Source organism: Salarias fasciatus, chromosome 6, assembly GCF_902148845.1.
Source record: "Salarias fasciatus chromosome 6, fSalaFa1.1, whole genome shotgun sequence".
Classification (NCBI taxonomy): domain Eukaryota; kingdom Metazoa; phylum Chordata; class Actinopteri; order Blenniiformes; family Blenniidae; genus Salarias; species Salarias fasciatus.
In genome coordinates, this window is record NC_043750.1 from 37180397 (window position 1) to 37206699 (window position 26303).

Below are 26303 nucleotides of genomic sequence, written 5' to 3' on the forward strand. Positions count from 1 at the left end.
TAAGCAGCAGGTCATCTGTCTGGGTGAGGCTAAAAACTGTCCACACAGGTACAAGTGAGGTTACAGGCAAACTCTGCATTTGTCGGACACTTTCCTGTTTAATTTTGTTTTCAAGGAAATGTCCCAGACCTCAGTTTTACCAATGGCATTCTGCTGCATTTCATTTTTCAAAAAAAACAACCGTAACATTTCTGCACAGGATTTTCTGTTGAAGCCAGAATGTGTGACCTCAGGGTTCAGATAACACTGTGCATGAACATTTCCATTACCAAAACAGGAGAGGATAAAAGTGACTCCTCCAGTGTGTGTGTGTGTGTGTGTGTGTGTGCAAATGTGTTTACTACTTGTGTGAGGACCTAAATCTTTATACCCCCACATTCTGTGGACAGAAAATTAAAGTCTGTTTATGGTGAAGTTTTGAGGCTGGACTGAACTCAGAGTTGAGTTTAACTGGCTCCTGAGGACTCGGATGTACGTCAGTGCAATGTCCCCAGAATGACTGAAAACACTCTGCGTGTGTGTTTTATGTGTCTGAGTATTGGCTTGAGTTTGTTTAATCTTGGAGAAAATCTCTCCAGGAGAAAGAGAAAGGAATGAGGAGACATAAACAGAGGAGTGGAAGCTGCCTTCTGGTCACCAGCTGCTAAATGGAAGAGACAGATAAAAACACACTCCATCTTTCTTTGGAAACGTTTATTATGAGGCTCTGTGAAAATACAGTGACAGGTTTTACACTTATTCTTACTTCAAACGACTGAAATTAACCAAAAAAATATCTATGATATTTTCATACGTACATTAAATTTACTGAAAAGACTTTATTTACATGACAACTTTTCAAAAAACTCAAAATTACTTAGTTCTCCATTGGCCTGCAGCAGTCATACCTTTTACACTCAGAATAAGCTATAAAGAACTGCTATCAGTTTAATCATTTCTGTTTACATTTAGGCTTCATTCTATTCCAACAATGTGCTTTAATGAAATAAATATTAGCTTTAATCCACTTTTTATTTTTAAATTAATTTGAAAAAAAGAAAAAAAAATGCAGGAAAATGGATAATACATGCTGGGAGATATATACATTGCATGTTATATTTTATTTTTTGAAATCTACAAAACTAAAATCACATTTGTTGGAAACTGAATAACATTGTGTCCAACAGTTAGGATTAAATCCAAAATACTGATATCTGTTTCATAATTTAGCCAAAGTATTTCTGATTTTTACACAAAGACAAAACACAATAACAACAACATGTTATTCTAAACAGAGCAGCAAACACAAAAACACAGACGATTCAAAGTAAACAGACTGGCACAGTTTTCTGGCAGAAATGTGCAGCGTTCTCAATTTAATCAGTAAACTATTCCACCTGCAGCTTATTGATGATTTATTGTCCCAGAGTGGTCAGTCAGTGCTGCAGAAGCTGAGGATGGATGTTGAACAGCAGGTCTTCGTTGCCTCTGCGGATCTGGATCAGAAGCGGCCTGTCGCTCTTCAGCACCTCGTGCACGTCTGCGGTGGTCCCGACCAGCCGTCCGTTCAGTTTCGTGATGACGTCTCCCTCCTTAATCCCTCCGCTGACACCGAAGAAGAGAAAAACTCAGGATTTTTCCACAATATGTAAAATATCAAGCGAAGCGGAAATGTGACTCATTTTTAGGATCTTTTATGTTGTCTTACATTTGCTTTTTTAATACAGTTTCTAAATTTTAACGTGTGGAATGTCCTCATGCTTAAACAAAGCCGTCGTGCCTCGTGTGAAGTGGATACAGAAGACAGACGGCCGAGGTTTGACTGATTCCAGTCGCAGTGATGGTTCAAGTTCCAGTCAGTGAGCAGGAAATGAACATGAAGTCATTGAGTAACGGAGGCACGGCTCTGTGTGTGTGTGTGTGTGTGTGTGTGTGTGTGTGTGTGTGTGTGTGTGTGTTCTCGTATTTCTATCCTTGTTGGGGCCAAATGTCCCCACAAGGATAGCAAAACGTGGAACGACGTGCCTTGTGGGGACCTTTTTCCGGTCCTAAGTAGGAGAAACAGTGTTTTCTTGACCATGTTGTTGTTACTGAAAAAAGTAAAAGTGCAAAAACATTTCTTTAGGGTTAGGCTTTGTTGTGGTGTGGGTTAGGGTTAGGGTAAGGGTCAGGGTTAGGGGCTAGACATGAATGGGAGTCAATGGAAGGTCCCCACAAGGATAGAAATACGAGACTGTGTGTGTGTGTGTGTGTGTGTGTGTGTGTGTGTGTGTGTGTGCATACTGAGGCATTTCTCTCGTGTGTGTGAGCATACCTTTCAGCTGGCGTGTCGGGTATGACCTGCTGCACCAGAACTCCGCTGCTGACGTCGGGGAAATCTGGTTTGTGGTGCTTTAACTCTGCAACAAGACTGCAACACAATAACACACACACACACACACACACACACACACACACACACACACACACACACACACACACACACACACACACACACACAAAATAATGCAAAATCCAACATAGGTGATACTCATCATCACATCACATCACAGACTCCTTCTCATTCAAGCCTTTTACATCAGGGAAGTGATCATAACTGATCGTTTATGCTTCAGTTTCTTATAAACTCACGCCTTTGTGATTGTGCTCATCCAGAAGCCCAGAAAGTATCTCCTCACGTCTGACGCCTCTGAAACAAACACAAACGCGTGATGGAACCTTCCGTCTCAGTTCAGTCACAAACCTTCAGCAGTCAGAGTTTCACCTGCGTCCGCCTGAGGCTCGTCTGTCACTTTTCTCTGCTTCTCCTTCTCTGTAAAAACAGTAAAGCATCAAATTATCACATTAAAGACTTCTCAGTCAGCATTTCGACGTTAGGATTATTAGAGGAACTCACCTTTGCTGTGTTTGATCTGAGACTCTGAGAGGAAGCGGCTGATCCGGTCCGATGGGATGGCGAAGGAGATCCCTGCCGTCACTTTGAGAGTATTGATCCCGATCACCTCCCCGTCCTGTGGAAACAAACACACCTCCAGACACACGCCACGCCAGATGATGTGTAGCTCAACATAAAAACACAGGGTGGGTTCCTGGAATAATTAAAACTGAGTGAATTTTTGTCCTTTTTTCTTCTCGTTTTAAATAATAATGTTTTAGCCACTGAAGAAGTTCCCATAATCAATACAATCAATAAAATCACTCACCAAGTTAACCAGAGGTCCTCCAGAGTTACCGTACTTCTCACAGGCATGAAACAAAAATAATCACAACGTTAATTCAGCATCCAGACATTAGAAAAACATTGATGGAATTATTGTGTATTTATGGATATGTATTTAATTTACGAAATCAGAAATAAATTTGAGTTCACAGACACACCGTTTTAACCCATTTAAAAAACTACCAATAGTTTCAAATGGGTAAAGTTTTACTTTTATGTAAGAACGTTATAGTTTGAAGGCTTTTAGTTTGTTAGATGAACTTAAAATAAGATGCCTTCAAAAAAAATACTACAGATTCAAATATAAAGCTTTGTACAAAGAAAAAGTTTTTGTGGTTAAGTAACTTCAATCACTGAATTCATTCACTCGTAAGATTTTTAGTATGTACTCCTACTAAAGTATAATATACATATTGTAAACAGACAGTTCTTCTCTTTAATCTGTATTTTAGAATGCATTAAGTTCTTTCTTCTTATCTGAAGCTGTTTACCAATGTTTCATTTTTTTAAATATAAATTCTTGTGTCATGTTTTGATATGAGTCGATATATTTTTCATGTAAACTGAATCAAATGCCTCAATAGTGCAATTTAATGTGGTTACAAAGTAACAACTTTAAGTCATACAAGAGTAGTTTCTCTCTGATTACTTTTGTTGCATCTCAATTATTTGCATTAAAGAATAAAACATGAATTTTATGTTTACATTGATCTGCCCCTTTAACTCAATGTGTGTGTGTGTGTGTGTGTGTGTGTGTGTGTGTGTGTGTGTGTGTGTGCAGTCACGTTAATGATGGCGTCGGTCTGGATGTAGTCCATGTCCGAGTCCTTGATGCCCAGCTCTTTGCCGTCTCTCTGCGCCGTGCTGACGATGCCGGTGGTGACGGTGTTCTGCAGGGCGAACGGGCTGCCGATGGCCACCACGAACTCTCCGGGCCTCAGCTCGGCCGAGCGGCCCAGAGACAGAACGTGAAGCTTCTTCTGCTCCCAAAGCGTGAAAACACACAAATAGCAGTGAGGGAGAGGAGGCGGCGACACGGCAGACAGATACAATGTTTTGTATGTTTTCAAGCCTGCCGTTTCAGACACTGGATCAATCTCATCCAGCAAATGAGCTTCCAAAATACTATTACCATGACGTGAACATGCTCTCTGCTTCACGCACGGCAAATTCAAAGTGACAGAATTCTAAACATGAACATAATCAACAGTAAGATCATTTTTAATAAATTCACAAAAAATCCTGCAATACACTAATTCAAATAATTTATAGGATGATATTCATTGGTCACAAGGCAGAAGCACAAAAAGCAGAAGCTTCACCAGGCAGTCTACAGACTTTTATGATTGTTTTGTTTTCTAGATTATTTAAAGTGTGTTTATTCTGACACGGAAACACCAATGGGGCATTCTCCTCGATCAGTACTATTTCTAACGTAGATCCTTCAGCAGAGCTTTGCCACTGCTGTTTTTCTCTTTAGACCCACTGGTCTGATAGTAGGAAGCAATGTGATGCACTGTTCACATGGGATTTCAATCAGATTGGAGAAAATCAAATCAGAAAGAACAGTTTTCATGACACAATTTTAATCATTTAGCTTGATTCTTGCAGTTCATGAATGTCATGGTTCACGTTCAGTGTTCTTGTGTTATTCTGAGGTTTGGGCTTTTCTTCTGTGTTTTGTTTGCTGTTTTGTCTTTGTTTCAACGTCCCCTGTGCTCCAGATTTTTCTCCGTGTTTGGATTTTTAGACATTTGAGGATATTTGTCTTGATGTCAAGGATTTTTTTTGCTGCTTGCTCCACCTCACCTTTCCACAGTTTCATGCTCAGGGCCTTTTTTTTTTTTCTTTTCCAAGGGCCTTTTTGATGAGATGGCTTCATCGGAGGGGACATATTGGAATTCAATTTGCCAAAATAACACTGTTCTGTATGTCATCTTCTAACTAGAATATCTTCAGAAAGTGAATAAATGAAAGTTAAGAAGAGTAGAGCTGCTGTTAAGAGCAGCATCCAGTCAAAATTTGTTCAGTAGTTTGATAAAGTGAGTACAGAAGGACGGAAGGCTGAAGATTAAAGCTTACAAAACCGTCCAAAAATTTGAGGTATGAGTGTGAGAATACACACATCAGCGCGGCGCCTGTGAGTCACAGAGCTCGTGTTCATGAAAGACGTCTGACAGGAAGCTGTCAAACCCCGTCAGGATGCGGCCGTCTCACCTGGGGGTTGATCTTCACGGTGGCGATGTCTGCCTTGCTGTCAACGTCTCTGACCGCCGCCTCGTACGCGTCTCCGTCGTGGAGCTGGACGCGCAGCTGAGGCCTCCCGCTCGCCGACTCGGCCGTGGTCACCACGTGAGCGTTGGTCACTATCACACCAGAGGGGGTCACCACGAATCCAGAACCACTGGAGAGACGCATGTGACGACCCAGGAGAGGGTGTCTGCACAGAAACAAAGACAATGTCGCTCTTATCATTACTCAGATGTCTAATAAACTCTCTTCACTGTAGATTTTCTCACAGCTGTGTGTGTTTGTCCTGGTAAGTGCTTCCGCACACACACCTCACAAACAGCTCGATGTGGACCACGGCTGGGGCGATCTTCTCCACCACGTCGGCGATGAAGTTGAACTTATAGCGAGGGCTGCTGGGATTATGGACCAGAGATCGCCCTGCACAAAAGTCACACATTTACACACCACATCCTCCACTGAAGCTGCATTAAATCACTGTTTTGATGATAATGGACTCCTTGAATACATCACAAAGTGTTTGACTCCATTTGATTAAAGATGAATTAATTCATGAATGCCAACACTTCCTGTTCTTCCAGAATTAGTTTTAAAAGGAATGAATAAGATTTGATAAAGACTTTAAACTGTTCTATTTGAAATTTTTTGGAACATCTAAAACTGATTTCAAGATTACGACACAAGCTGAGTCTGGATCTTTATCCGTCACGGTCCTGGAAGTTTTGGTTTTCTTAATCTTTCCCGATGCAATAGAATTTTATGTTTTACCTCAAGATTTAATTCAGGGGATGTAATTGTTTACAATAAACATCCAACTGCTGGCATATAGTCCAAGAACTTTTCATATGCAGATGACACACGATTGTACAGCAAAGGAAATGTTTAACAAGTCGACCCTCTTTAAATATATTACTGTCATTTTATTGATGTGAACTAAAACTGTGATATATGGAAGCGTACCCAAAAAAATCTTAGTGTGTGTGAGTGTGTGTGTGCGTGCCTGCACTGGACCCATCTCCCAAAAGGGTTCAAGATGTCTAAAAAACCCTTTTCTATAATTTTGCTTGTACTTTAATTACAGAAATTTTAATTCAGTAGAGTCAATAAGTTGAATCAGTTTTTATTTTTTTTCGTTTTCAGACATTTGATGAAACAAAGAATATTTTTGTCATAAAGAATATTATAAAGTTTGATAACAAAGAAAATAGTGCTTTTATCTTGTTTCCTGTAAAAAAAATTTTTTTTCTTTAAACCAACAGCTTCCATTAAGTTCATTGTAATATTCAAACATCCCATCTTAACTGCATCATGAATCAAGCAAAATGACTCAGTCCTCGGTAGTTTTACAGCCAGCCTTTGTCTTACTGTGACTCTCCAGTAAACCTCGGGATCCTACCTGCTCCCTGGGGCGCGCAGGGTCCTTTGTGCGCCTGGATAACTGCTTCTCTCCCCTTGTTCACAGCCTTTCGACTGGCTGCTCTCATCTTACACACATTGCTGTAGGTTTTCCCGTCGCTTCCGCACACTCGGTGCTGCGTCTTGCACCGGCAGGCCCCCGCGGAGCCGCGCCCCCGCCGTCCGGCCTGGAGCCGGAGCGGCCACCGGCACTCCAGGCCGTCCCCGCACGGCAGGTCGTTCTTCCGGCCGCAGGGGTCTCCGTCTCGGGGCGAGCACACCAGGCAGCAGTTGCATCTGTCCAGGACGTATCCCCCGAGGCAGCTGGGGCTCGGACACAAGCTCACATCGCACCGGGACGCGCACTTCTCCGCGCGCACCGGCTGCGTAAAGACAAAAACTACTGCGAGTAAAACCCTCTGCATCGTGGTAAATATTGACAAGCTTCAAAGTGGGTTAGTGGGGTTTTCTCCTCTCTTTTCATGAGGTCAAATTAAAGTCTGATGCAGGAAGCCTGCAGCATCTTGGTTTTTGCTTTGAAACGTGAGTTCAGCCTCCAGCAGGGGTGAAAAAATGGCTCATGTCTATATGAAGTCTGTTTAGATTGAACTCATACAGGAGTCATCTGTGTCTGCATATTTTGACAGTCTGGTCACTGTGCAGCACTCACCTCTGACAAACACTCAAGTCCCATTCAATGAAGCCCAGCAGGAGAAGAAACTTACACCATCTAGTGGGGATAATTACGCACAACAACCAGTTCTGGAGAAGGCACTTCAGAGAAAACCTTTGCCATTTCAGTAGGATATATTACAATTCTTGTGATCAACGCAACACCAATTGACATATTTATGAAACCAGCATTCCTGGTGATAAAAATTCTGTTCTCACAGCATAAAGATGACTGCAAGAAGATCTAAAAAAAAATATTAAATTATTAAAATATTCAATATGTTTTGTCTCTCATTTCAGAAAGTGAAATCCATATATTATATAGGCTCATGGTATACAGAAAGATGACAGCCTTTATTTCTTTGCATTTTGATGATGATGGCTTACAGATAGTGAAAAACCAGAATGCATTGTCTCAGAAAATTGGAGTATTGTGAAATTGTTCAGTTTTGGAAAGTCAATAGGTGGCAAATGGTGTTACCCCCCTGATCAGTTGATTAACTCAAAACACCTCCAGAGGTTTCCTGAGCCTTTAAATGTTCTTAGTCTGGGTCAGGAGGCTGCACAGTCACAGGAAAGACTGCTGACTTGACAGATGCCAGAAGACAGTCATTGACATCCTCCACAAGAAGGGGAAGCCGCAGGAGGTCATTGCTAGGAAAGCTGGTTGGCCACATAGTGCTGTATCCAAACATATTGATAGAAAGTCGATTGGAAGGAAAAATAGTGATAGGAAAAGGTGAACCAGCAAAAGAAATGACCTTTGCCTTGAGAGGATTGTCAACAAACTTCATACAAGAATTTGTTGGAGCTTCACAAGGAGCATACTGAGGCTGGAGTGCATCAAGAGCTGCTGCACAGGGACCAGTCCTAGACCTGGGATAGAAATGTGGCTTCTCTAGTGTCAAGCAGCTCCTTAACAAGAGACAGCATCAGAACCTACCTGGGCTGTGGACAAAAGAACTGGACTGGTGCTCAGTCGTCTAAAGCAAAGTCCTTTTTTCGATGAAAGTAAATTTTGCATATTATTTGGATGTAGAGGTCCCAGAGTCTGGAGGAAGAGCAGAGAGCTGTAGCGGAGCCAGAGTGGGGGCAAGGGGGGGTCGCCCCAGGGCCCACAAGGTCATAGGGCCTGTTTCATGTGATGTGTTCACATTTACTCGTAAATGAATTATTATAATAAAATGTGCAGTGTGTGCGAGAAGGTATACGCATATGAGTGTGGGCTCCAATTTGTCAATTCTTACATTACGACTGTCCATGAATGCATCAGAGCTGTAAGCCAGCGCTGATTGGCTGTGCGGCATGAACCAGTTTTTTCTTTTGCTCTTGATCTGAACTCTTTGGAGGGAAGTTAAACAGTATGCTAAACACTATGCTAGCTGCTAGCGATACTACTCAAAACCTAACATCGGAGCCACTGGTGAGTCAGTGAAACCTTCAAAAATATTATCTTTATCAGAACGCTGTGGTCTTAAACACCTGGCTATTTGAATGTGCCTTGTGTTGCTCTCAACTATAAGAGACCGCTGAGTCTATTTTATTTTTGTTAATATTCATGAATTCCAAAAATATAGCTGTGTCTATGTCTATCTGAATAGATCGTGCAATTTTAGACCAGCTGTGTTCATTTTACATTTAAGCTGTATCAAAGAAGATACAGATTTAGCCAGTGAGTTTTTATCTGAGTTTTCAGCACCATGGACAGCGGACGCTCTGAGATTGACACCTGTCAGGCTGCATATGTATGTGTGTGTGTGTGTGTGTGTGTGTGCGTGCATATGTGTATTTGTTCTTCAGAACAAGTTTGTGAACTGGTTTGTGACTTTATTCTGCTTTCTGAGGCATATAGGTTTGCTTGGCTCAATAAAAGTGAGCATTAGTGTGTTGTTTGATGGTAGCATGAGGGATTGTTTTAATGGTAAAATTACTATCATAAGGGCCCGTCGAAAATGCTCCCTCTGTACTGAGACCCACGCTCTGCCTCTGGCAGAGAGGCTCAGAATCCAAATTGTTCGAACTCCAGTGTGAAGTTTCTGCAGTCTGGTATGATATGGGCTGTTGCTCCACTGTGTTTCCTGAAGTCCTCAGTCAGCACAGCCCGACTGAGCGCATAGAAATTTCAGAAGCCTTACATTTCTGTTTTAAATACCCTTTTTTATTGTTTTTATGTAATATTCAAATTTTCTGAGACACTGATATTTGGGGTTTCATTATTTGTAAACCATTATCATGAAAAATTAAAAAGAAATTAATTTTTAATACATTTTTCTTCATGCTCAGGATTATAGCAGAGATAAACCTATAATAAACAACAAAACCCTGAATTACACACCATATTGCAGCCCTTTAATACAATCTATCACTGTTTTCTATTTAGTTTCTCCTGAGAGGTTTCTATTGAATCAGAGGGGATTATTGTTGTCTTGGTAACATCCACAAGGAAATTCACATTAACATACAAAAAACAATCTCTGAAAAAACTTAACTCGCTCATACATGTGAAGTTGGGATGTCTGTTCTACATTTAGAGAAACTCATTCACACATCTTTGCTTTAGGATTTCTGTGCCAACTTGTTTTGAGTTTCTTTGATGGCAAAGCTAAGAAATATTTTTTTAGGTGGATTTTACTCAAATTTCCAAAAGTTTGAAGAAAATTACATGAAAGTATTATATAATTATATATCAAGAAAACATGTTTGTGGGGATTTTGCAAATCTTTAGATGGTCATTTTAAGTTTTGTCAATTAAGATTTGGGTTGAAGATGGAATCTTCAACCCAAATAGAGTTTTGTAATATTAGGGTTCAGTAGAGAAAACAGAGGGAATCTGACATAAAGTAGTTGTGTGTTTACTCATGCTTTCAGATGACCTCAACCAGAGGAAATTACAGCATCCAGAGTTTGTGTCAATCTGAACCCATTGAACTCAGGTTCCGGGCGCATGTCTCCACAGGGGGGCGGTGTTGAGCTCTGAATCCACTGGCTTCACAATCACACTGCACTATTGCATCATTTCAGCTTCTCGGGGCTGAGCTCCTCAGCAGATGCGTGCCGTCTCACGGTGACCATGTGAGAAAGTGCCAGTGTGTGTCTGTGCATGTGTTTTCATGTGCACATGGATTATGGGCAGGTTTTTATTTTTTTTAATGAGGGCAGGTGATTGATGCACGTTTTCAACATCTGCTCATCAGAGGCTCCACTGGGAACTGATTTTCTCCAATTACAATATTTATAAAACAAACATAAGCAAATAAGTAATGAGGGCTTATTTTTACTGTCTGAAAAATGTCACATACATATATTTATGTAATATTTGTGCTGGCTTTGTATTACTTTCAATTTAAATCATGTACCTCACCCAATCTTTTATCGATTGCTGCGTGAACCATTGATTTTAACTGTGTGCATGAACAGTATATATGCACGCATGTATTACTATTAAACTTTGTGCAGAAAGAAAGACAAAACAAATATGTGAATGTGCCAAATTTTATTTTTTTTTTATCTCTTAAATATACAATTTTTCTCGTACAATCACTGAGTTGGATTAAAAATTTCAAGATGCATACATAAGATAAGAAAACACAACGGCGTCGAGCAAAGTTAAACATTGTCCTCAATCAAGTTTTTTTTTTTTTGTTTTTTTTTATTCTTTCACATTGTGTAATATAAAGGGAAGTCACCGTCCCTCATGCCATGAGGTTCAAGAGCAATTAAATACAAACGACAAATACATTCATCGTGACGAGAAGTCTCTTTCCGACAGCAGTCTGTCGTAAATGAAATGTTTCGGAGTGAGAATCTGTGTAAAAACCGTAAACAGATTTACATTCAAGCAACGCTTTAAATTCCTGTTCCTCCTCTTCCAGATTCAAGTTTCGGTGGATCTCCCTCGAAGCAGATTTTGGCAGTACGCAGTTGAAGACACTGTTGTTGGATACACGTGGTTTGACCCAGTTGGATGGAAAAGAAAAAAAAAAAAAAAAAACACTTCCTGCAGTGAAAGTGCACATCTACATTTCAATAAGTAATCCTGCAAGGCAAAGCAAATATTTTTTGACTTCATCCCAGCTGAGGGATAATCTCATCCGAGAGCGAGAGAGAAACACTTTGTGTAGAGATTTCCACACCCTTCTGGTATCTGTGGCTCCTCTTTGGCCATGACTGCACTGACAGACCTCACAACCAGACCTGTGTGTGGAAAAAGAAGAAGAAAAAAAATCTGCTTCCTAACAATAAACAAAGCTCACCTCTGTGGAAAAGCCGATTATCCAATCGAGTCACCGTGGTGAGCACAAACCGCCGCGAGGTCTCAGTCAGAGACGGTGCTATGCTAATCTCTCCGGCTCCCACGCTTCCCCGCGCTCGCCACAAAAACCTCCGATCATCCGCAACGCCACAGAAACGGCTTCATCCACGTCGCCCTCTTTATTCCTTCCCCTGCGAGGGACAAAACGTCGACAGCTCCTCCTGATAATCTCATCTTCTCCCTCACTGCGGGGCTGAAGCCCAGCTTCCTACGCTCTCCGCCGAGCCTCCGTCGGCTACCAGGAGGAGAAAAAGGGCCGCTTGCAGTGGAAGGTCTGCGTGAAGGCGTTCCCCAGCGTGACCACGCGGCCCTGCCCGCCCGAGCGGCTGCGCTCCACCACCACCCGCGGCATCTGCACCAGCTGGATGGGGCTCTTCCCGTCCTTCAGCGCCTGGGTCAGGTTCAACACCTGAGGACGAGCAGGGAGCCAGGTCAGATTTAAAAACCCCACAAACATATTGAACATAAGAAAAAGAACAAGGGAAGTGCCGATATCACTTCTTTTAAAGAACAAGTATAAGCACCAACTTCTATACACAAGATCCTGACGTTTTGAATAACGCCACAACTTTACGCTTCACTTACTTTACATCTTATTGATTACATTGACCCAGTGTTGATAAGATTCCAACCAAACAAAAACATTTAAAACTGTCTAATCTCATATAAAAAACATGTTTTCCTTCTAAAATAAAGATTTAGAAGGTCAAATATCACAAGGAGCTTAACTGGGATGTTTTAGCAAAAATTCAGAACTTTTCACTTTATATTTTGTCGTTCTGCAGGTTGACTTTTGTATCCTGTTGTGTTTTTTTAGGTTTATGTGACAAGTTCACTATTATTATGTGATCATCAAACTTGACTTTTCCTTGACAGACTAAAACTGATTTTTCATCAGTTTCTTCAAAAAACTCCAAGAAAAAATGTTGAGCATACCACAGAAAAGGAAAGTGAGAAAACTGGTTCACAAGCAAGACAATGAGAGAAGAACTGGAAGGGCAGAGGGCAGCCGCACTCTCATAAAACTCGCTCAAGCAATGGAAAGAGCTCAATCACAATTACATAACCGCCGAGTGCCACTGCAAAATAAACCGATCCGTGTTTGTATGTGGCGCTGTTTTTAAAGTTACACGTTGAAGCTGCTATTCTTTCGCAGAAAAAGCCGTAACAACACGATGAATTCACGAGACAGAAAAACAGGTGAGACCAGAAGACAAACACTGGAGAGGCGAGGCTGTGAAAACAGAGGAAGCTGATGGAGCGTGAGGTGAACGAACACGTGGACAGCACCGAACAGAGAGACACACACACTTCATCAGGCAGTGAACTGGACGGCAACACTCACCTGTCCTCTCATAACTGACATCTGTCTCTCAAACATTGTTTTGTCGAAGCCTTTATCTGTCTGGAGGCACAAAAAAAACTGAAGTTAGCCGTTAAAAACTCAAAGAGCGGCTGCTTCTGTTTGTAGAGCTGCAACAAGCCAAACAGAGCAGAGCTGTTTGCACTCCCACATGCACGCACAAGTGTGTGTGTGTATGTGTGTGTGTGTGTTTTCTATGTGCGTCGTGACATCTGAGTGTACTTACACCAAGTTTATGCGACAACTTTTCGCATCGTTTTGCATTTTAGCAGAAAGTCTGGCATTTAGGGAAAAGGGAAAGCCGTGAGGAGCACCTTGAACATCTCGTAGAGGTCCTCGCAGAGGTCCTGGACGAAGTTCATGTCCGAGAGGCGGGACAGCACCAGGTCTCTGGTCTCCTGGGAGAAGGCCACCTTGGCCTGAGGGAGCCAGGCCCAGTGGAACGGGTCTGATGGAGGAGAAAGGTTCGTTTGCTCAGACAGAACATTTGATCCGGAATGAACTGCCTCTTAAATTCAGCAATACTAAACTGAAATCATAGACCTGTTCTGAAGTTAATTAATCTCAGAATCTGCAACTATATTTGAGTCTCAAAACAAAAAGAAAGTAAATATTAAGTTGCTCTTATTGATGTGAATAATAGGATGCAGATTAAAAGCTAAAAAGGAAAATGAGATGTTGTGAAGGCGTAACCCGGGTAACCGGAGAGCTGAACTCACAGGCTCTCCATTCGTCCGGGTGTTTGAAGGGGAAGGCCAGGCCGTTGTCGATGGCTGCGATCTTGATGCAGGAGTCGGGGCAGCTCTCTGGCCACTCTGCATCCTGCGGCGGCATTAAGGAGCTGAATTACTAATGACTGCCCATCATTGATCATCGTTCTAAACACCGATCGATCACACGGACGTGATCCGTCGACGCTCCGCAAACAATGATTTATGGTCATAGCTGAGCTGCTCTCGCCCGTCAGGCCACCAGAGCACCGGCGTGTTCCACAGCTGCAAACTCAAACTATTGTCTGGCTGCGCGTGTCCTGCGTACGAACGAGCAACGGAGCATGGAGTGTGTGTTTGTGGAGGTGTGTACGAGACACAGACGAGCAAAAACAATCAGATTAAAAATAACCAGCTGCGACCCGTGACGCAGTTAATAACGGATGTTCACATCCACAGTGCAGCAGGATGATTTTGTTTTGACAACGGAGTGATCACGCCTTAGATATATAAAGATTTAACTACATGCGGCCACACCTTTTCTCCACCTCCTCCTCCTCCTCCATCTCCTGGCTTCTCGTACTTGATCAACCAGTTGTCGTTCCCTCGGTCTGCAAAGGAAGACAAAGGCAAATAAGAAAAAAAGGTCCGGCCATTTTCACCCGCGCTGCTGGGACCTGAAGCGACCCCGTCTGAATGCAGATGAGAGACGGTGCGCGGCCTCGACCGGGGGTCTGCAACCTGCGGCTCCGCAAGCATTCAGAGCATGGAATGGAAATAAACTCTCTCTCTACAGATTTGTTTTATCTGCATTCTGTCCAATCTCCGGCTGAAGAAGGCAAAATAGCTAAAGCAGAAAGAACAGCTGGAATTCCCACAAAGAGATAAAAATGGAGACAAATGCTTAAAAAAAAAATGTAAAAATTGTCCAACTAAAAGATTAAAATGGCTTCAGGTTGTTTCACCTGGAAAAGAAAAAAAGAATAAAAACGGCAAACATTAATAAACAAGGAAAAAAATGAAGAAAAAATGGCACGTATCGCTAAAACTGCTGGATTAGAAATGCACAGCTACTATAAATAAAGCGGCTAATCTACAAAAAAAAAAAAAAACAAACTCTAAAAATGGCCATAAAAGTGAAAAACATCATATTATATGTCTAAACTGAAGACACTTCATGAATGTAGCCTGCAAATGTTTTCTCAAAAATACTAAATAAATCACATCAGCAGGTTTCCATACAGGAACAGACCCGATCGTCACTGATCACCAGACCGATCTCATTACTCTAGAAATCTGGTCTTTTTCTGCAGGTAAACGTGCTCATTAGCAGGTCTGTGAGGCCTCTGGTGGGTTGCCGTGGAATCTGGCACCGGGACGTGCGCGGCTGACGACGGATCACCTGTGTTTCGGATCACGTAGTCCAGCACCACCAGCCGCTCGAACTGCGACTGCAGCTGCTTCCTGATGTTCTCCGGCAGCGGCTCGGCTTCAAAGCGCCGCAGCCAGTAGTCTGCTTCGCGGTAGCCCTCCACAAACAGCTGGAAGGAGCCCACCTGGAAGAGGACACATCGGTCCCGTGACAAACTGTGTGTTTGCTTAAAGACTAGAATTACGACGTGATTACAGCTCTCAAAGCAAGGCGTGAACATACACTCGGGCCTCTGATAGAGACGGGGCCATAAAAACACTTCCACCGACTCTGACCTATTTATCTGAAGCAAAGCGTCTTCCAGGAAAACACACAAAAAACGCCTGGCACCATTCTTTTCACTGCCGTCCACCGAGGCTGCAGCTATTCTGAGAGAACGCCACACGCATGTCCTGGTGATGAAACAGCAGCTGCTGTGTGTGTGTGTGTGTGTGTGTGTGTGTGTGTGTGTGTGTGTGTGTGTGTGTGTTGTAGGGGAGTAAAATCACAATGCATGTTGTTTGAACAGGTCTATAAACACTTTATTGTCCTTTTTAAATTCAGTTTTACTGACAGAGAATGGAGCTTTTTATATTACTATAAAGGAGAAAAACCTTAACGTTCTACATATGAAAGCATCAGTTAGAGAAAAAAATGTCTTTTTACCAGGAAGAAAAAGAGAGACAGAAAAGGAAAGGATGGCATTTCTAACAGAAACAGAGAGAAGAAGGATCAAAGCTTTTGCTTTTTATGAAAAGCTAAAACGTCATAGCTCAGGGTGATATAAAACATTTAAAGTAATTTTTTTTATTGTTTTATATTGTCTTGTTATCTTCAATCATCCAACTTTTTGAATTAATGCTTGCAATTTATCACGTTGGCACGACCAATAAAATAATAATTTTAGCTATTTTAAATGGAAGAAAGACAACAAAGTTAGATTTTTGGCTAATTTAAATGTATTAAAGACAATTAAGTAATAAGTTCCCAATTGTATAACAGGATAACTGAGCTATTATTGTACAAAGCAAAATGTTTCATATAGTAACTGCAGTCAATAATACATAGCAAGACTGGATTTCTTCCAGCAAAACCTTTTTTCCAGGCACAGTTATAATATTAATTTATTAAAGATCCCCTCTGCAGCCCTCTCGCTCAGCCATGATTGATTGGTGGAATCATTGGCTCGATTATATTCAAAATGACCACAATCATAATATTACTATCATTTATTGGACCATTATTACATTTTTGGTTGGTACAGGTGTTAATAAAATTAACGGTCAATTCAACAAAACGCCTCTGACATTTCCACTTCCTGTGACTAATATTAAGAAATGAATGGAGTTATTAGTGGCTCTGCAGAGCTGAATTTGACTACGACCCAGCTGATTGATCATTAACTGAGGTAACTTCACAGTATCGACCCGGAGGTGAGCCGCTGTCCAAAACATGATTAGTCAGTCAGAAATTCAACTTATTTAACTTTCTAAATAAATTCACCCCATGAAAACATACACATTTCCCTTTTCCTTTTTACTTTAATCTTTGTTCACTTCTGCTCGTGCGTTCATCTGATCGTGTTGCTGCACTGAGCCGCACGTCAGGAGCTTCGCATTCAACTTCGTGATTGATGGACTGATATGAGAAATCAGTGAAGCGTAAAGATCTCCGTTACCTTGGGGGGCAGGCCCACTCTGTGGAAACGTCGGCCCACTTTGGGGACTTTCTCTAAGGCGTACTTCTTCCCCCTGGACTTTGCTCTGTCGATGGCGTTGTAGTGGAACGTCTCGCTGGCCAAGAACACCACCTGAGAAACGAATGTTCAGAAGAGCTGTGTGAGCAGTCACATCCACATCCGCATTCAGTTGAGAGAACGACAAATTATATAATCAAGCCTGCACACAAACACGCAGCGCCCATGCAAATGAGAGCCACACCTTGGTTTTGGGAACCACTCCAAGGCCGAGCTTGGTGTCGACCAGGGAGGCGGCGGCCTCCGACAGGTAGCCCTGGTTCGGTAGCAAGCAGCCTCGGCCGAAACAACACGGGCAGCACAGCTGAGGAGGAGAGAAAGGATTCAGAGTGTCGACATACTGAAAAAAAGTGTGCTGAAAAGCTTCCGTGACGGTTTACAGACTGATACCTTGTGAAAGTATTTGGTCCACTTCGGGTTCAGGTGACCGTACGGCTCCTCTGACTTTGGTTTGAAAACTCCAATAATTTTCTGCAGCAGGGTAAAACATGTCAGACGACAAGGACTGGAGTGTTGATGTTTCAGATAAACACAGGAAACGCGTTGTCGCAGTGAGGGATCGATATTCCCTCCCGGCTGCTGCTTGTTGTTGTGATCATGCTGGGTGGCTGTCAGTCATCATCAGACCATCTTTCACTGCATTGTTTAGTCAATCTCCACTTCCTGTTCGTCCCACACTATCACTTCATCGCTGAGGCTGACTGACTCATCTCGGGACGCACAAACATCCACAAAACCACGTTTTTATTTACCCAGAAATCTGAACTAATGCTGTGTAAATGTTCTAATCAGAGTTAAACGTTTTCCCGGTTTTCTCCTCTTCAGGCTTGAGACTGTTGGGTTTTCTTCAGCTCACCCCTTTCGTGTCTTTGACGAAGTAGCTCCCGCTGGATCCCTGGGAGATCCTCTCTGGAAAGACGCCGCTCTCGATGGCGTGCTCCGCCCTTTGGATGATGTCTGCGAACTCGGGGTCTTCGGGGAAATGGTTGAAGTCCCCACTGTTGGTACCTGGCGGGAAAACATGATTCATGATGACATGATGTGGATTTTGTTCAGACTGTTTGATATACAGGACACTGGCCTGATGTTTTACCTGCTCTTTATTAATTACATTTAAAAATGTCAAAGAAAACTATAAAATATTTTCCACAACAGTAACCGGACCACAGAAAATACCAAGACTGCTACAGATGGCTGAAGGATAAATTTCCTCCACATTCTGCTCATTATTGATACAATTCTTATTAAAAACATGGTTCTGATCAGCTTCTCTTCCTCTACATCAATCACGTTCTTGTATTTTTCACACAACCTTCGCTTGACTTTAAAAACCGTTTGTCTGAACGGTGCTATGAACGCCTTACAGGGCAGCTGCACTGTCAGTTAATCATTCAAGAGGTGATAATGTTATCAAGGATTGCCGCAGAGATATGATTTGATGTGCCTGTGCCTTTCTCCTCTTGGACCAATCATGTAATCTTGTATTGATCACATCTGCAGCCCCTGCAAACAGGGTTTCAGACGTGGAGTGGTTGTTGACTTTAGTTTTCCTTAAATGTAATATTCTGATTTCTGTCTAGTTTCATCATGTTGAAATAATGAAGTGAAACGATGTAAGACTTCATCCGACTGTCCAAATATGGAGAAACGCAAGAACACATTGCAGTTCGGTCTTTTGCAATATCATGGTGGAATTGTGCAGCACTACTTCAGGACACGGTACCTCTAAATTTAAAGTCAATGAAACTTTCAATATTCAGACTGTGGCATCAAACCCAAACAAAGAAAAAAAAACAAACCAACTCCCTTTAAATCCAAAGACTCATTTGCTGTGAATTAATCACTCAAATTAGACATTTTTCTATTTCCTTGCAGATGAAACGTATTCCTCTGAGAGTGACTGATCTCTGGTGGATATGATGAGCTAATTACTCCTTTGATGAAGGTTCGGTCACGTGACGTGTTGGAGCGTCTTCTCCAGAGCCGTCACCTGACGGAGACGCTCCAGACGCTCTATCGGTCAGGGAGGGATGGAGGGATGGAGGGATGGAGGGATGGAGGGATGGAGGGAGAGATGAGACGCAGAGCGGCCGGACAAAAGGCAACGGCAACACAATTAACGCAGCATTTGTCACAGAGAGATAAGGAGAAACAAAGATATCGCTGAAGCTAATTGACTTGAAGGAGCAAACAGAGAAGCAAATTAAAAAGAGGACAGAGGGAATGAGTATAAAGAGAAGCAGACACCACAAAAGAGGGATGAATTAATGCCCGTCGGTTGTATCCCAGTCATGTAGCCAACCTAGACGTGACCATCTAATAAAACTTCTCTAGATTATCTCCTGAGGCTACAAGTCAAACAGCGAGGCCCTGTTTACATGACAACCATGGACTGGAAGCTGCACCGCTTTTCCAACTTCGGAAAACTTTCAAGTTCACGAAATGATGGCAGTAACATGGAAATGTCAAACTCTGCAGCTGAAAGCTACATTGTTTTTAGCGTAAACAGACTTCGATTTAAAAACATGCAACTTTTCTACAACAAAATCACAAAAGATGCATTTTCATTTGAAACATTGTCGTGTAAATGAAAAAAAAAAAGCGTGTCAGCAGCAAACTTAAAAAAAAATCCTGCATGTGCAGTGTTGCAGTTTTGAAAAAAAAAAAAAAAAGAAAAAAAAAAAAGAAATGTTCAATATTTACACATAAACCAAGGGCACTGTGCTGGATTTTGAAGCAGTCTTGAAAAAGAGCCATTCATTTGCTCCCAGCTCTGTTGCCATGTAAACAAACAAAGTCGTCTTCCTGAAAATGTTGTCTTACAAACAAGGACTGAGTTTCACTGGGAGCTAAAGCCTTTCATCTGCCACAGGGTGAAATTCAGTGAACAGATGACCTGGTTCAAAACAACCACCTCAACTCATACACATCTGGATTAAAGATTCTCAACTTCAGTGGTAACTATAAGAAATAACTCCAATTCCTTCTGGTATCAATGTGTGCGTCTACTGTCCACACTGAGATCCAATCACTTCATCCAGTTTACAGGATTTCAGACTCTGAGTTTTGGAAACAAAAGTAAAAACAGCGAAAAACAAGTGTTTTTTAATCTATTTCCTTAATTTTTATGTGCATAATTACCAGCATGCCACCGAGTCTCCACTCCTGCACAGCTCTGATAAAGAGCTAGAACAGACTGAGAAGTCTTCTTGATTTAAGGATTTTTTTTTTTTTTTTTGTGATTGCTGGTAGGAATGAGTTACAATGTCGGTCTCTGGGGTTTTGTGAAGAAATTTATATCAAGTTTGTATATCAACAGAATCAAACAGGACAGAATAACTCATTTTCAAAAAAAAAAAAAAGTACAACATTCTCACTTCAGCAGTACAAAACACAGATATTTCCTCTTAGAAGCTACGATAAACAGTTGATTTGGTGTGAAACCTGCACAAGAACTGAAAATCCTTTGTTTATAACGCAGATCATGATGATGTAAAGGAAACTCCTTTTCTCATATTCCCAGACGGAGCGGATACAGATACTGCCTTTATGAGTACGACATTTCACACAAGTGTCTGGAACGTGTGGATTAAATCTATTCTGTTTCAGTAATGTAATATAGGTCCCCATTATCCAGTTGTTTATCTTTAATGTCAGTCTTTAAGGACATTTGACTCCATTCACAGTCCAGCAATTAATAATTTTACTAATTTGTTATGGGTTCTCCACCACATTTAGGCCCTGTTTTCATCAATGCATTAAAATGCGTATCGAGTGATCCGAATCCAAGTGTCGAGCCCTAAAGACAAGTGAGAACAGGGACCAATACGTATTCATGCGTGTTCATTCAGACCACTTCCCGAGGTGGTCTCAATCGATTGCATATGTTCGGTAGTGAGAACAATATGCATCTTTAACACGCTCGTGACAGTGGAGTAGCAGGAAAACACGTCATACGCCGTGACAGCTGGTGGTAATTTTCCTTAGGTGGGGCACTCCATCATTCTTCAGTTTCCGCCAATAATCTGAATGTTAATTTACAGTGTGTTTATAAACAAGAATGAAATTCTCTCCAGGTGGCTGCCATGAAAAGGCGCTGGTTAGTTTATTTTTACAGCATTTATTTACAGTGTTAATCAGAGATTGGTGGAATCAACAGCTCCAAGCCGTTTATCTGCTCTTTCATTGCAAATTATCTATAGAAAATAAAGCACATACATTGTTAGTTCAACATAATTTAGTATTAGAGTTTATTTAGTGTTTTTGGTTTGTTTCTGAGCTTCCTTCGCTCACCGCTTCAGGCCGGGAAGAGACGAAAAGGGATTATTACGGTCGTACGCCTGGAATTGCCACATCTGCTCAGTGCTCAGATCACCCGAGATAAATCTCAGTGCCAGGTGAAAACAGGGCCTTCGACAGCAGGTGTTAAACAATTTCATTTTCATGTTGGTCCTCTTTTGATCGGAGAGCTTTCACTTCATAACTAGACTCTATGAACTTTATTTTAAGCTATATTCAAATCAAGAGCTTGAGTTACATGAGCAAGAGTTACTTTGAGATTATGACTGTGTGTAAATGGATCTCCGTTACATAAACGGAATTGAAAACGAGCCAATGGAACTCTAAAGTAAACATAAAAACTGTCAACACAGACCAAGCGATAAGCTATGGCGACATTCTGCAGTTGCAATATCACTTAATCTCTTCCAGTGAATTGGACTGTTATTTCACTGCAGTGCACTTGAGATAAACTGGTATCATTGTGCATAAGTGCAGGCCACAGCAGTGACTCTTCCAAGTCCCTCTTTCCATTAGTCTCAACGTGTAAAAAGAAGCTGTAGGAGTAAATACACATGGAGTATTTCCTCTTCCCCAAACGCCCCTCCCATCGCACGCTGCGCCGGACTACAGAGTGCTTGTGTGTCTGCGCGCCCGGTGGCCTTATGCATATTTAATATCAGTCTCTCAGACGTCCGGTCAGTTAATGGGACCTGCAGAGCTCTTTCACAGCGGGAATGTGGCTCGCTCCAAGCTCCAGAGACGCGCAGACCTGCAGTGTGCAGTGTGTGACATGTCACAACACTGCACACTTAAGAAGGGCACAGCTAAGATGAATGAACCGTAAACTGGATAGTAAGGTCTTTGAATGCATATTAAAGTCAACAAAATATCAAGTTTCAGGCTATAAAAATTGTTTTAAATGTGCTTAGATCTATTAAAATGAAGCAGCTGTAAATCATAAATAACCTTGATCATTGCCTTGAGCCTGAGGTTGATCAGACTGATGCCAGTGACTTCAATATGTGTTTTAATTGTTTTTCAGCAAGAGTGCACTGAAACATTTACCTGAAATAACATCTATTGGCGCCTGGGTTGGCATTTTTAATCACACAAAGTGCCAGCTCTTCAGCTTGTCCAAGTACGTGTTTGGGGAGCACTTTCCTAAATTCAGGCCTGAGCACTATCATTCTAAAAGGCCAGAGAAAATGGGACGCGAACGCCGGTGAATCCAGGTTAGGTGTTTCTACCGGCGGCCTGGATTTTCCAGCTCTAACAGAACACGGTTGAACAACAAGACGAACTGGAATAAATAACCACGTTAACAAATGCTGAAAAATGATGTTGCAGAGGGAATAAAGGTGGGCGGTGTGAGTGGGAGTGCTGTTAAATCCAGTTAGCTGTGAAGTCAGACTGTGCTGCTTCCATGGCGACTAGATCACCTTTCCTTTGTTTTCCTCCACACCGGCCACTTTCTCTCCAAAAGTCAGATACAAACGTATCGGTGGAAAGACACGGGAGAGACAACAGAAGAGCAAAACAATACGGCATTGCTGGAGGAGCATCAAGTTCACAAAAAACACGTGAACCTGCAGAAAGTATCATGGCAGGAATAGAGGAAGCTTTAAATACACAATTACTGGATGTCTCGATCAAGAAAAAGTGTTTTGATCTAGTGTCTGCGTGGAGTTTTTGTTAATCTGGATTATCCGGTTTCTTTCCACTTTTTCAAAGGCACGGTCGCCGAGTTAATGTGTAACAATCTGACTGCAGGTGTGGAGCTTTGTCTCTTTGCTTTAGCACTAAGATAGATGGTGATGGTGACCAGTCCAGGGACAATCATGCCTTTATTTACCTCCCGCCATCCTGAAAACCAACTGTATTAAGTTCTACTAGTTCTACTAGTTTTACTAGTCGGAAAAGTAAGAGCAATATATCATGACAATGATAATACTTTAAACTTTCATTCCTGTTTGGCTGCATTGATTGGGTCAAAGTACCAGCTGATCTCACACATGAGTGATATAATGAGCTGTCTGAAAAGAGTACAAACTCTAAATCTATGCAGGCACAACCATTCGAAGTGTCCACATTACAAATTAGGGACTTTTTCACACATTTTACAGTAACCACATCGTCTCCTCAACCAGACTCTTTTCTTTGCTTTGTTTGGAGTCTCGCCACCCTCACTGTCCACATCCGATAGAAATGTCATCGCTTTTACCGCCCTACGAGCAAAGAGACTCACTTTATTTTTGGAAATCCAAAGTCATCTAAACATGAGACCACCACTGAATTCTGGAAATGTGGAATCCATTTTAAACGCTGGTTGAAACACTGAATCCCCTGCTGATTTCTCACTGATGATTGTTTGGAATATTAATGCTGTGTGGGTCAAAGAGTGGCGGCAATGACAGCAGATTTATACAATGAAGATCTAATGTCTGGCTGTGAGCTTTATTTATTCATTTGATAATTTTTATTTCATGTAACTATACTGAGCTTCAGGTTTTTCATGTTTTCCCCTTTTTTAGATTTAATATGGCTAATATGCTTGTTATTATTTAATTATACTATTAATATTTTTGTTTTATCTGCTGAACTCATTTATTTATTCACTTATGAATACTATATTCATATTTATATTCGTCCAGTTTTTTATTATTAGTATTGTTAAATAATTAATGTGAATGTTGTAGCTCTAGATTACTTCTTTTTTGATTTCCAAAAAAATTTAAGTTTGAAGGGTCTTCTTGGTCTTCTTTTTTGGTCAGTTTGCTACTCAAGTTCATTGTAATCATCTTGGTCAATTACCTTTTCTTTTTTTTAATTTGTGAGACTGTTTAGATTAAAAAGTAAAATAAACCAAGTTCAAAAAAAAAAAAAAAACAAAAAACAAAGGAGGGGCTTTCCTGCTGCTTTGAAGCAACAAGTTAATGCCCTGGTCATGAGAAATAATTACCCCGGCGATCCAAACTCCCAGCCAGGCAGCACCTTCACAGGGACTCGGGTAGATTTCTGCAGTAACCAGCTCCTCAGACGTCAAAAGACGTACAGGTGCCCTGACCTGCCTGCCTATTTCTCAGTACCTGTGACGGTAAGCTCCCGGAAGCCCTGATCCGAAATAATTACCTGGGGAGGCCAGGTTGTCCTTATCCGAGGAGGAGCTGTGCCGGTTCCGCCGGCTGCGCTTCTCTCGGGATCCCCGGGGAGACGCCGAGCTTCCCGCTAAGCACGGCAGCAGCAGCGCCTCTTCCCCGGAGCCGTCCGTCTCCAGCTCGGTCAGGACGCTCTCACAAGAGCCCGAGATACGAACGGCGAGTCCGGGGCTTATCCCCAAGCCTGTCCGGTTCCTGTCAAACAGCGCCATGGGAGGGTCCGCGGAGGGGAGGCTGGGCTCCGGGACGGGTCCCGGTGTCGCCGCGGTGTCCGGTGCGGGCTCGGAGCTGCTCTCCGTCGGGTCGCATTCTGACATCATCGTCGCTCACTTTTCAGTACATACAGTTCATTAAATATCACTGACGTCCCTGCCAGGTGTTAGCCTTCCATTGTAAAGCTTATCCTTGATATTCCGGAGTTTAAACCCTCAAATATGATATGATACATATATTTTAAAGCCCCCGATCTTGACGATGTGTCCACATAATCCTCACCGCTTCCTGCTTCTCCTCAGGCGCATGCGCAAAACAACACAACGCGGCGAGATTATGGTGCGTTCAAGGACACTCGGAGAACTGCAATTTATTCTTTTAAAACTTTCTAACGACGAACTTCAGGGTAATATTGTTATTATTATTTCAAATATTTAAAGCATTTACACATTTATACAGTATTATGTACATTTCGATAACAGATGCAGGTCCACCTTTAAATTCAATATATATTTTCTGTTCTTTAAAAATTGTAACACTAAAGTCTTTATTCTGAGAATAAAGTTGCACTTTTTGGGGAAGCTGCGATGTGCCGATTGATGGCGCAGATAATGGTATTTTAATTAGGGTTAGGGTCATGGTCAGCGTTTAGTGTTATAAAAAATATTGAGACATAGAACTGTCTTCATTTACATATAATCTATGACTGAGCAAGAATAAACCTGTGTCAGAGCCAGACTGTTCTCTTCCTTTTAATCCAGTTCAGGAGCTCTACAGCCAATCCCAGGTGACTCCCAGGGCAGAGAGAGCAACTAGAAGATCGCCTCACACACTGAAACTCACACTTTGGAGCAACTTCAGAGTCACCAATTAACCTAAAATGCATTTTTGGAAGTGTTTATGAAAACATGTGCTTGTTGTAAAACAGAAAGGCCCCAAACCCAGAATCCACTAGGGGAATGCGACCCTCTCGTTCAGAGTCCCTGGAGTGAACTCCAACACATGGCGGCTGAGCTGTGGGGCTATAAGCAAACCCACGCCGGCCCGCCGCCTCTCACCATGGGCAATGCCAGAGAAGCGTAGAGTCCAGCCCTTCTCGAGAGGTTGGCTTCCCGAGCCCTGGCTGTGTGTGGAGGTGAGCCCAACTATATCTAGACGGTACCTCTCGACCTCCCTCACAAGCCCCCCCCCCCCCCCAACAAGGTGACATTCCATGTCCCTAGAGCCAGTCTCTGTGTCTGAGGATCGGGTCGCTGGGCACCCTGCCGTCAGCTGCCACCCAATCCACATTGCACCCGGCCCCTACGGTTCCCTCGCCGGGTGGTGGGTCCACCGGAGGGCTTTTTTTTTTAACCATTCCCCTCTTGAAAAATATCTCTTTACTTTTTCTCACAAATCATTACTTGGATACTAAAACAGGTTCATTGCCAAATATAGTTTAATTGCACAAATGTGCATATTTACAGTCATTACATTTACAAATATACAGGTTCTCCAGAAATACAACAGCTTTCTCTTGGATTCAGGAATCTTTTAGATCTCTGCTGTCTTTCACTTTGCTGCCACGGTTAAGGGAAGCATGACAC

General features: G+C 42.1%; 2 protein-coding genes across 2 annotated transcripts; both read right to left on the reverse strand.

The window, feature by feature from the left end:
* Positions 1 to 1282: 1282 nt before the first annotated feature.
* On the reverse strand, positions 1283 to 12849 carry LOC115389868 (serine protease HTRA3-like). The gene is made up of 15 exons (XM_030093435.1): positions 12806 to 12849; positions 12357 to 12372; positions 12068 to 12237; positions 11898 to 11959; positions 8460 to 8464; positions 6833 to 7227; positions 5761 to 5841; positions 5417 to 5639; positions 3985 to 4179; positions 3183 to 3215; positions 2876 to 2990; positions 2744 to 2791; positions 2611 to 2668; positions 2294 to 2389; positions 1283 to 1584 (listed from the first exon to the last, which is right to left on the reverse strand). Exons 1-15 carry the CDS (start codon positions 12847 to 12849, stop codon positions 1416 to 1418), a joined length of 1710 nt encoding a protein of 569 aa, XP_029949295.1. The 3' UTR covers positions 1283 to 1415.
* A 105-nt stretch (positions 12850 to 12954) lies between these two features.
* Positions 12955 to 24824, reverse strand: LOC115389869 (phosphatidylinositol 4-kinase type 2-beta-like). The gene is made up of 11 exons (XM_030093436.1): positions 24479 to 24824; positions 17925 to 18076; positions 17459 to 17539; positions 17253 to 17372; positions 16991 to 17122; positions 15304 to 15457; positions 14439 to 14512; positions 13911 to 14013; positions 13506 to 13639; positions 13174 to 13233; positions 12955 to 12975 (listed from the first exon to the last, which is right to left on the reverse strand). Exons 1-11 carry the CDS (start codon positions 24822 to 24824, stop codon positions 12955 to 12957), a joined length of 1377 nt encoding a protein of 458 aa, XP_029949296.1.
* Between the last annotated feature and the right edge of the window lie 1479 nt (positions 24825 to 26303).

Bases quoted from the DNA above. Each gene is read 5' to 3' on its own strand.
- LOC115389868 (XM_030093435.1), bottom strand. From the start codon at position 12,849: ATGAGAGTGCGGCTGCCCTCTGCCCTTCCAGTTCTTCTCTCATT. The intron at 2,792-2,875 runs GTGAGTTCCTCT...CTGTTTTTACAG, and splicing joins TCAGATCAAACACAGCAAAG to AGAAGGAGAAGCAGAGAAAA. The intron at 2,390-2,610 runs GTGAGTTTATAA...ATTGTGTTGCAG, and splicing joins ATGAGCACAATCACAAAGGC to TCTTGTTGCAGAGTTAAAGC.
- LOC115389869 (XM_030093436.1), bottom strand. From the start codon at position 24,824: ATGATGTCAGAATGCGACCCGACGGAGAGCAGCTCCGAGCCCGCACCG. The intron at 17,373-17,458 runs GTATCAGTCTGT...TCTCCTCCTCAG, and splicing joins GGACCAAATACTTTCACAAG to CTGTGCTGCCCGTGTTGTTT. The intron at 14,014-14,438 runs GTGTGGCCGCAT...ATGCCGCCGCAG, and splicing joins GAGGAGGAGGTGGAGAAAAG to GATGCAGAGTGGCCAGAGAG.